At 37.2% G+C, this 12,103-nt stretch overlaps 1 protein-coding gene across 1 annotated transcript; it reads left to right on the forward strand.

The window, feature by feature from the left end:
- Nucleotides 2,239–5,939, forward strand: LOC109223963 (tyrosine-sulfated glycopeptide receptor 1). Its single transcript, XM_019388477.1, has one exon. The coding sequence runs from the start codon at nt 2,510–2,512 to the stop codon at nt 5,789–5,791; it is 3,282 nt and encodes a 1,093-aa protein (XP_019244022.1). The 5' UTR covers nt 2,239–2,509; the 3' UTR covers nt 5,792–5,939.

Genomic DNA, 12,103 nt, shown 5'->3' on the forward strand with positions numbered 1-12,103 from the left:
ACCAACTAATGTTTCTACTACAGACCCCCCCCCACCCCCCCCCCCCCACCACACACAAACCCCACCCCACCCCAACCCCAACCCCCCACCCCCCCAATTAATAGAAAATAAAAAGGGAAGTCTGTTTTGCAATTTATGTTTTGAGTGTATGAATAAAATGTGGTCCAGGATACCAATGAGATGCAAATGCTTTTTCATTGGATAGAGTAGTTTTCAGCATTTCTGGTAGAACAATATATAGACAGAAGGAAAGCTGGTATGGATGATCTTTGACTGAGATTTGAATAAGCTAGAATCTGCATCTGGTGGAGAACATTTGGTTTGAAAAAGGGACAGGTCTTCTTCAGGTCTCTTCAAATTGGTAAACTTTAGTGGTTGGGCTCAGCATTTTTAACTGGGATTTGCGAAAGCGACTGGCCATAATCCACACACCAACTATATATATATATATATATATATATATATATATATATGTAGTTTAACTTTAATTATGATTCGTTTGGAACCTAGTGACCTGATTAATTCAGATTCGCGTGTAGATAGCCAGCTATAATGGGTTTTGGTGCTCCTATTTAAGAGGAGTATATATTTAAGGTACGAACTCGAGATCTTTTCTTACGTGTGGAGGAACTTTTACCATTTCACATTTCACTCCACCTTTTGGTGGTTCAACAATATTACTTCTGAGTTTCTCTCATATGTTCACCAAAACTCTTTAAAAGATGACCACCTCAATAAAAACTAATTTAATCTTGGCAACTAGCAACTACAGTAAATATTATTAGAATTATTAAGGATATCCTATCTGAAGACGTGGCTGTGGTTGTGTCTGTTGGGTGTTGCTGTATGAGATATATTATGTTTGGTAAATGGTTTGCCTAGTGTGCGATTCCTATCTCATGGTGTTCCCCCCACTATGCTCATAAGCCATAATAACCACTTTGACAAAAAAAAACAACAGGGGATTATTGTTATTATTATTACTACTGTTGACTTTTGAATTATTATTTGGTGATTTGTGATCCCTTTTCCTCCACCATCATGCGCAGAGATAGTTCAGTGCTCGGTAATGGATTATGATTGGCCATTATGATTACTCAAGAGTGAAGACGACTCGCCCACTTGAAATAAATTGGATTTTTTGTAGTTTTTTATTACATACGCAGGCAATATAAGTCGTTCACACTGTCAGTGTAGTTTAACATACGATAGTAAATTTATCTTTTGGAATTTTAACCCTATAGTATTTGTCCCCAATAATAAATTTGTCGAATTATTCTAGAAGATGACTTGAGAAGCCGTCAAACTCCGGGGATTCAGGCCTCTGCTTTCCCTGCAATTTCTCCAATAAGCAGCCATTGAACATGTCTATATCAACCTGATCACCAATCCTGACTTACTATTAATTTTTTTTGTTTAGTTGGCTATATTTTTATTTACACAATCAAAGTACCAAAATTAAACCCTTAATTAAAGGGAAAACCTCATTTCCAACCTTCATTCTCTCTCTAAAAAAGAATAATAATTGGAATGGATCCGGAAACTCCTTTAATGGTCAACGAGCCAAGTAATAGTATTAAATTAAGCAAGGGGCCAAGTAATGTCTACACACAGATAACATAACATGTGACTATAGCACAGCTTGTACAGAGAAAAGTCAGCTACATAAAAAATTGAAAACAGAGCACCAATAGACATACATAGGGTTTAGGAAAGGACCGGACCAAATTAGTCTGATTTAGGCAATTTTATTGTGTATTTTTATAAGAGATAGTCTCTGTAGCTTGAACGCGTGACTTTCTAATCACACAGCGGCAACTTTTACCATTGCCCCAAGATTCCCCTTCACCGATAAACATACTATGTAAAAAATAAAGGATATATATACTATGTGGCTCTTCCTCCACCTCTAAGTGTCTGCTTTATCATCTGGGACATTTTCCACCTCCCAAATATTACAACCCATCATGTAGCAAATCGGATAGCAACAAACCCATAATAGCTGATAGGTGCAAGCTACTTTTGAAAATCACAACATGCCATAATATAAAAGAGTGTAATAATCTGTTACTTAGTGCAAGTGGGCATAAAATTAAAATAAAGAAGACAAGTCATATTGGGAGAAAAAGCAATTTCAATAAGGAGGAAGTGAGGAGAATAGTATGGTAAAGTCTCTCTCTTTCCCACGTATATTACACGCTTTAGTATATGATGGTGGCAAATATACAAATATCCACAGAATAAAAAAGAAAGTCCACCAAGCTATCCAGCCGTCCCAAAAGTAAACGCTTTATTTCAAGAATTTAGACCTCAGCTTTTTTACATAAAAATTGCTCCTTGTCAACATCAACTCCTCTCTCTCTCTCTCTCTCCTCTTCATGGGGTTAGACTAAAGTCTTGCACGATCGACAGGACAAAGAAGTTGCAAAAAAATACCCACATGGTTGATTGGAGTATCTTGGCATCTTCAACTGTCTTTCTTCTTGCTCATCTTTAGTTGTCCAAATTAATGATCACGGATAATAAGGACAGCCGCCACCTACAATCTGGTCTGACATATCATCAGTTTCGAGCAGCCATGCTCCTCACTTCTCTTCATTCTTCTTCTTCTTCTTCATCTTTACCCCACCATAACTCTTTTTACCTAATAACAGTGACAGTTGTACTTCTAATTTCTTCTGTTGCTACTATTTGTCATGCCTCCTGCAATCAACTTGATCGTGATTCTTTGTTATCATTCTCTGTTGCTATCTCTTCTCCATCTCCTTTGAATTGGTCTTCTTCTACTGATTGCTGCACCTGGGAAGGTGTTGGTTGTGATAACAGTGGCAGAGTAATCAGTCTGCTGCTTCCATCAAGAAGCCTTTTGGGAAGCATTAGACCTTCTATTGCAAATTTGAGCAAACTCTCTCAACTCAGCCTGTCACATAATCGCTTTTTTGGTCCCCTCCCGGATGGATTTTTCGAGTCATTTAGTAGCTTGCAGATCATTGACTTGAGTTATAACCGTTTATCAGGACAATTGCCCCTATCTGATAGATTGCCATCACCCATCCAGTTATTAAATCTCTCCAGCAACCACTTCAATGGGACAATCCGATCATCATTTCTCGAGCTAGCAATTAATTTAGTGAGTTTTGATATTAGCAACAACAGCTTCTCTGGTCAAATACCTTCCTTTATCTGCAGCTACTCTGCAGCCATCAGAGTTCTTGATTTCTCCTCCAATGAATTCGTGGGACAGATTCCCAAAGGATTTGGAAGTTGCTCCAATTTGGTTACTCTGAGAGCAGGATTCAACCATCTTTCAGGATCCATTCCTGATGATATTTATAGTGTGTCAACACTGCAGGAAATCTTTTTACCTGCCAATAAATTTTCTGGACCCATCCCAGAAGGAATTGTCAACCTCGCCAACCTCAGAATCCTTGCACTCTATGGCAATGAATTGACAGGTTTGATCCCTCAAGATATCGGAAGGCTCACCAGATTGGAGCAGTTGCTCCTCCATATAAACTTTCTAAATGGCACTGTGCCCCCTTCACTGATGGCTTGCACCCGTCTCACTGTGCTCAATTTAAGGGTCAACTTCTTGGAAGGTGAACTCTCAGCTCTTGATTTCTCAAACCTCAGTCGACTCAGCACAATTGACCTTGGGAATAACTTCTTCACTGGAAGCATTCCACAAAGCTTATTTTCATGCAGGTCATTAACTGCAATCCGTTTGGCTACTAACAAGCTGACGGGAGATATCATGCCTGGCATAATGTCTTTACAATCTCTGTCCTTCCTCTCGGTCTCCAATAACAGCCTAACCAATTTTGCAGGGGCAATAGAAGTGCTTAAGGGTTGTAAGAATCTTACCACACTAATCCTAACCATAAACTTCTATAATGAAACATTGCCCGATGATGGAAACCTAATTGGGTCTGAAGATTTTCAAAATCTCCAAATTCTGGGTTTGGGTGGTTGCAATTTTACTGGACAGATACCGACATGGCTGGTTAAACTTAGGAAGTTAGAGGTTCTAGACCTTTCTATGAATCAAATCACAGGCAAAATTCCAGGTTGGTTGGGGACTCTACAAAATCTATTTTACATGGATTTGTCTCAAAATCTTCTGTATGGAGGCGTCCCAATAGAACTTACTCAACTGCAAAGACTGGCATCAGAGGGGGCTGCTGATCAGATAGAAAGAAGTGCTTTAGAGTTGCCTGTTTTTGTTCAGCCAAACAATGCCTCAAATCAGCAATATAATCAACTGTCAAACCTGCCACCAGCTATTTACCTCGGACATAACAGGCTCGACAGCATTATACCAACTGAGATTGGTCAGCTGAAGTACATCCTTGTTCTTGATCTGAGCAATAACAACTTTTCAGGAAACATTCCGGAAACAATATCCAACCTCACTAACTTGGAGAAACTAGATCTATCTGGAAACAACCTCTCAGGTGAAATTCCTTCATCACTCAAGGGTCTTCATTTTTTGTCTTCTTTCAGTGTTGCACACAACAATCTTGAGGGCCCTATTCCAACGGGAGGTCAGTTTGACACATTTCCTGTCACTAGTTTCTTAGGGAATCCAGGACTTTGCGGTCAAATATTGCAGCACAGTTGCACTGACCAATCGGCAACTACACAACCTTCAGCAGTGAGAAAAAGCCCAAAAATGAAAATTATAATTGGACTAATCCTAGGGATCTCCTTCGGCATTGCCTTAGCACTTATTGTCACAGCATTATGGATATTCTCCAAGAGGAGGATCCTTCCGAGAGGTGATGCTGAGAAAAATGACTTGGATATTGTGTCCTACAACTCCACTTCTGGATTGTCTGCCGAGAACGGTAAGGATAATAGCATGCTTGTTATGTTTCCAACCCATAAGAATCAGATTAAGGATCTCACAATTTTTGACATACTAAAAGCCACAAATAACTTCAACCAAGCAAACATAATTGGTTGTGGAGGTTTTGGTCTGGTCTACAAAGCAACTTTAGCAGATGGAACTACACTGGCCGTTAAGAAGCTTTCAGGAGATATGGGTTTAATTGAAAGAGAATTTAGGGCAGAGGTGGAAGCTTTATCCACTGCCCAACATGAGAATTTGGTCTCTCTTGAAGGTTACTGTGTGCATGATGGCTGTAGATTGCTGTTCTATTCCTATATGGAAAATGGAAGTCTGGACTACTGGTTGCACGAGAAGACTGATGGAGCATCCCTACTTGATTGGCCAACTCGACTGAAGATTGCACAGGGGGCGAGTTTTGGGCTGGCTTACATGCATCAGATATGTGAACCACATATTGTTCATCGTGACATCAAATCCAGTAACATCCTCCTTGATGAAAAGTTTAAAGCACATGTTGCAGATTTTGGATTGTCCAGATTGATTCTTCCTTACCATACTCATGTAACCACTGAACTGGTTGGTACCCTCGGCTACATCCCACCGGAGTACAGTCAGTCATGGATAGCCACTTTGAGAGGGGATGTCTATAGTTTTGGAGTTGTGATGCTAGAACTCCTGGCTGGCAGAAGACCTGTGGACATGACCAAACCAAAGATGTCGAGGGAATTGGTTGTATGGGTGCAGCAAATGAGAAATCAAGGCAAACAAGAAGAAATATTTGATCCTCTGCTGAGAGACAAGGGCTTTGAAGAAGAAATGCTTAATGTGCTCGATGTTGCCTGCATGTGTGTCAACCACAATCCTTTCAAAAGGCCAGCTATAACAGAGGTTGTTGAGTGGCTCAGAGAAGTAGGATCCAAACGGGAGGCACCTAACTAAGGTGGCAGTGTGCATATATTTGATATAGTTGCGAGTGTCTGTATAGCTGGGAAGCTGAACTTTCCTTTTTACAACATACAAAAGTAACATGTAGGAATAAATGTATAAAGTGAAAGATTTCATCAATTAATTTTAGGATTTTGACTCATGGCTAGCATTTCATTTCAGGATGACAGGTAGATACAAACACTGCAATAAACGAAAGTCCCCGTTGCTTATACTGGCAGTTATTACCAAGTAGTAAAGTGTTCCTGACCTAGGTGTTCTTCTTTAGGCCAATTTTCTAATAGGTGTCTGCTTAACTAATTCATATGGGTAGTGTTCATTACGACATTGATGAACAAACTAGTAATACAAGGTTCAATAACAGAAATACCACACCTACCGGTATTGGCACTGGAAAGGACACACCTCTAGGCAGCAGTACACCTCAGCAATGGAAGTTCATTTGCACCTTCTCCACGACAACCCCACTAAAAAAGAATTACCAAATAGCATATTCTTTTTGGGGGTTAACAATTTCTGCTTGTAGTTCATCATGTTAATGTATTCAGGGGAAAGTAGAAAAAAATATGCTGAAAATAATACTCAATACATTGGTTATCGAATTGGTTAAGACTGATGTTAGTACAAATTACCTTAACCATTTATCAGCCACGCTGTAATTTCGCAATATTGCTCTGTAATCAGTTCGTTCATTGCAGCAGAGGGACAAAAAGCTCTGGCAAGTTACAACATAATTGGTTTGGGCATTTCCACAAGCAGGTTATAAGCAACTAAGCCCCAAACTGGAAAACGAACTTCTACAGGATTAAACATTAACTTATTACAAAATTACATTTGAGTTAGATTTTTTTAAGAAAAGGTACAGGTAAGTCTCCTTAATGCAAATTTTTTATCACGTTCTAGTAATTCTACTAATCCTTTTCACTTGGAGAGGAAAATGCCCCATTCACCTTTGACATTAAAAGTAGAATATTATGATAAGTGATAACAAATTAAATAGGAGGACCTAAAGTTAGAGATAATAATTTTAATTCCACTACTAATACTTGCATTGATTCTGTCTACATTGGTAGGGGTATTTCTGAAATTTTGTCGTGATGATTGAATTTTACTGTAGGAAATCCAACCATATCTACTCTATTATACTATATATAAAATGCTGTTAATTTAACTTCTATTTAATACAAATATATAAACATCACTTTAGGCTTTGTGCGCACTATGTACTCAAGCATAAGGGAATAAGAACTACTCCTAATATCTTTGCACCATAAAAAAGATGCTAAACTAATTAAATTTTTTTGTCATCCAAGGGAACAATTTCCACTATTTGAAATCTAGTACTCGTGAAAAGCAGTGTTATCAAACGCGAAAAGAGCAAAAAGGCACAAAGGTCTATTAGGTCTTTAAGCACAAAGCACAAATAAAGTATGTGCTTTAATAAAAAAGGCGCAAATGGAAAAACACTACAATTATATATGTGCAGTCCAAGACTAATATCTATAACGGAAAAGGGTCATATATAGCCATCTACTATTAGAAATAAGCTATATTTATCCACGTTTTAGTTTGCTAATAAATTCATCCCTATCGTTATATTTTAGGTTTACTTTTACCCCTCATCCATTAAATCCACCATCCCAACCTTAAAAATCAACGTGGCATGTCGTCATGGGACAAAAAGACCCACCCATTCTTAAATGAATAACACGCCTGACCCAACTACTTAACCCAAACCCCAACGACAAAAACAATATTCCTTTTCTGTAATGAATAAATTACCTTTTTCCCTCCTTCCAAATTTCAGTATTCTTTTCTTTGCTGCTTCTCGCCTTCTTCCTTTAATGTTTTCTTCTTTCAACTAACAACTCAAGTATTAGAATGCCAAGAATTGAAGCTGGCCATTAATCACGAGTCACGGATAAGGCAGCCGTAGACTCTTTTTGCTTATATTGTTTTTTTCATTTTTCTCAAGCCTTGTTTATAGAATTAACGTGTTCAATCCAAAGAGGGAAGTCCAGTGCACAAGGCATTCCGCGTTCACGCAGGATCCGAGGAAGGTCGTACCCAAGGGATGTGATGTAGATAACCTACCCTAATGCAAGAATTTTAATTATTTTCTAATGCACACTCAGTTCTTCTACTCTTTTCTACAACAATATATACAAAGTAAATGGGAGAAAAAGCTTTTCAATGGACCCAATTAGTGTATGGAAGAACCTTAGTTTTTGCACACTTTCTGTTAGAGGAAGAGGGATTTAATTTAGGGAGTTTTTGGTCGATAGGGGCTTGGATTTAGTAGCTGGGTTGGGCGGGTTATTTGTTTAAAATGGGGCGCGTCTTTTCGTCCAGTGATGTCATGCTTTTTAAGGCTGGGATGAGAGATTTAACGGATGAGGGGTATAAATAAACTTAAAGTATATCGGTAGGGGTGGATTTATTAGCAAACTAAAACGGGGATAAATGTAACTTATTTTCAATAGTAGAAGGGTAAATATGACCCTTCTTCGTATTTATAACCATGAATATCAAATATATGGAGAAAGAAATTGAAGAAAATTTACAATAAAGTGATATGTCAATTGTTTAGTATCGTCTCTTCAAGATTACACTCATTGGCAAGAAAAAGGGGGCATTTGCATCTATACCGCTTTTTGGGTCACGTTTTAACTTGTACCCGCTTTGCAAATAATTTTACAAGCGTACCCACTTTTTTGCGTAAATTCAGCATACGGGCCTGAAGTAGCAAAGGCAATCACGCAAACTTCAGCATTCTAGTAGACGGGCCTGAAGTAGCAAAAATTGCTGAACCAAGTGTGCTGAAGTTTTTGTTTGTAATTGCTGAACTTAAGCATTCTAGTGCTGAAGTTTTGTTCTCTATTTGCTGAAGTTTTTATTTGTAATTGCTGAACTTAAGCATTCTAGTTTTGTCATAAAGCTTTTTCAAAAACTTCATCAGAAGATGCTGAAGTTATTTAGTTCATTTGTAAAAATTTCAGCACTAAATAAGCTGAAGTTTTTTGTCCTGAACTCATTAGTTTTGTTATAAAGTTTTTTCAAAAACTTAAGCAGAAGATGCTGAAGTTATTTAGTTCATTTGTAAAAACTTCAGCACTATATAAGCTGAAGTTTTGAAAAAGCTTTCTAACATACTAGATAAATAATCACCTTATTCTTCATAGTGTATTACTACTATAAAATAATCAGATTGCCAACAGTATCTAAATCATAAAATTTGAAAACAATAAACGTGAAAAGAACATAATCATCATGAAAAGAATCACTAAGTGTGACCTTAAACTTCCCGTACGTGGAAATATTCACAAATTATAACGTACGTAATTATTTATAATTTATTTTTAAATAATCTGATAAACTGATGATAGGCTATAATTACGTATTTTAGTCGCTTATTACACTCAAATTTACTGCACTTTAATTGAGTTTGAGCTTTAATCGCTAGTGTCTTGCACTAGTTGTGTGATTTATGCCTTGTAGGAGTGATTCCGAGCTATGTAGATGTTATGGAATGAATTCAAGTGATTTGGAGCTTTGAAGTCTGAGTAAAAGCCCAAGGAATTAAGCCGAGATCGTATTCGGGGATCAACAGAAGATAGAGCAACAAAACGAAGAATCGAGGAGGCATATTGCACACTGTCTAGTAAAATGCACATAACGTTTTGCTCAGAACTCTATTTTGGTTCTACAATATATGGTTGGAAAGCTAACTCAAAGGGCTACAACTTTTATGTTTTATGTTTTTCCAAATTCCAAATGGAACAGGGTAAAAAACGCGATTGAAACCGCAACCGCGGACCTGAGGCGGGCTGAGGCAGTATACTTGCCAAATACCGCGTTCGTACCGCGGTTGACCGTGACCGCGGCATCCAGACCTGAAAAAATTGTCCTTTTTGCGTAGGAGAAGGTATAATAGTTTGGGCCTGACCCTACTTGGTATATATACATGGAAAAACGGTATTTTTGAAGGAAGAGACCAATTTTTGACACAGATTTGACCTAAGGAGGCAGAGACACAATAGGAGGAAGGCGGAGAATTCTTCTACGAGTTTTTCCTTCCTCTTCCTATTTTTTCATTGTTGGTTATGACTTTTAGTATTGTAGTTTTACATACTATTATGAATAACTAATTTGTTATCTAGGGTTTTGATAGAACCTTTTGTAGGATAAATTCTTGTTATGTTGTTATATAAATGAGCCGTTGGATTTTCCTACTTGTTCAACTACGTGTTTATTGTTGTTGATTGAATGGCCATCGATTGACTATGCCTATTTATTATGTGTTGCTTGAGAAAGGATACATATTTAGGTGGTTGTTGAACAATGTCACTCCTAACGTATGTGAGAAATCAATACAGTGGGTTTAAATGCAGGTTTAGAAATAACAAAGCCTTGACGTGGTCATAATGAGCGGTTAGATAAAGACAACTAGCGTAGTTCGAGAGAATATGTCTAGTAAATTGTTGTAGTTGCTCGAGAGAGAATTACGACATCTAAAGTGCTCACGATCAGTAGAGAATACATTGGCAAAATTGTAGGGAACATAGCTAGAAGGATTCCGACAATTGGGAAAATCATAACTCTAGACCTCCTTAATTTAGTCTCCAACCCATTGTCTCGTTAGCTGATAGTTTTATCGCTTTGTAGTAATTGCTAGTTAATTAGTTAGAAATATAAATCTCAATCTTTATAATTTAGAAAATTGTTCAAACTTGTCTTCTTAGTGATATTAAACAGATATAGTTAAGCCTTAGTTCTCTGTGAGATTCGACTCTGGACTTTTAGACCGGATTATATTTACAGCGACCACTTATCTTTTTTAGGACTAGAGTTGTGCGTGATCATAAACATACTTGTGGCAATCATCCCATGAACCGAAGTTTCATAGCAACACCAACAACAGCAGAAGAAGAAGAAGAAGAAGAAGAAGAAGAAGAAGAAGAAGAAGAAAACGAAGGAGGAGAAGGAGGCTAAAGTTGTTTAAAAAGTAGATACAAGTTAAAACTTTTTGGGGGTGACCAAATAGGGCGCCCCGTGCAATTTTTAGAAAAAAAAGTATACCTTAGAGTCTGGGAGGCGAAGCACTCAACATATTTGGGCCTCGAAGAATTACCGCTTGTGTTGTCCTTTAACTCATAATATAGGGGTAAATAGAAATTCACTGAAACTTATTTGTCTTCTGTAGTATTCCTATCTTGTAATATTTTAGAGATAAACTTTAGCCAATTTTTAAAACTAGTAGTATTTTACTACAATTTTGTGGTATAATGAATTTGAGTTAAGAAATTGAGGCCAACCCTCAAAGACCCTTATAACATATAGTATTATTTTTAAGTTGAATGCCACCCTTGCAAGAGGTGGTTTCACTTTCACCCTCACAAATATAATACTATCAAATAGAGCGAAATGAACGGTGAGGTTTCATATGCTAACTATGATGTAACTAGCTTGTGATTGAGGCATATTAGTTGTTAAAATCTCAAATTTACAGGAATTTGCATTAAAACAAGTAATGCTGGTTTTGGTTAGCCACCTCCTAGTTAGCAGTAATAAGGCAACTGTCACCTATTTTCGGTGTTCTAATGTTACAATTGCTCTTTTTGTTATTGCTTTTAATTTGTTGTTTATAAAAATAAAATATTTTGCAACAATAAACCAATGGAAGAAGCGGGCCCCATGTATAGATTTTTTTTTTTTTATATAAGAAGCAGGACCAGGTTGGCTCAAGCTAGCGTCTCAACTGTCATTTGTGGTGCAAATAAGACAGCAATATATAGCGCTAGCTGCAGCAATGGCCCCATGTTGATGACAAAGCTGGTTTCCGAATCCAACGACACTCTTATCAATATAGCCTGTTTGGCCAAGTTTCTAAAATCAGCTTATTTTAAAAAGTCTTTTTTCTAAAAGTACTTTTTAAAAAATTGCTTTTGGTGAGAACCAGTTCGTGTTTGGCTAATTAATTTGAAAAGTACTTTTGAGCAGTAATTAGTGTTTGGCCAAGCTTTTGAAAACTACTTCTAAGTGTATTTTTTCAAAAGTGCTTCTCATAAAAGTACTTTTGGAGATAATCTACTTTTTTCTGCTTCTGGTTCTCCTCAAAAGCACTTTTTTTCTTTCCAAAAGTTTGGCCAAACACTCAATTTTTGGCAAAAAAAAATACTTTTAGCACAAAAAAAAAAAAGCTCCCTATCAATAGTTACCACAGTGTAAGAAAAACATTACCGATTAATGTTTATAATAAAATTTTACTTATAATTACTTTTAGTGTAGCTTGACTGTAAAAATATT

The sequence above is a fragment of the Nicotiana attenuata genome, chromosome 3, assembly GCF_001879085.1.
Source record: "Nicotiana attenuata strain UT chromosome 3, NIATTr2, whole genome shotgun sequence".
Taxonomy (NCBI): Eukaryota; Viridiplantae; Streptophyta; class Magnoliopsida; order Solanales; family Solanaceae; genus Nicotiana; species Nicotiana attenuata.

Excerpts from the sequence above, each read along its gene's own strand:
- LOC109223963 (XM_019388477.1), top strand. The coding sequence starts at position 2,510 with ATGATCACGGATAATAAGGACAGCCGCCACCTACAATCTGGTCTGACA.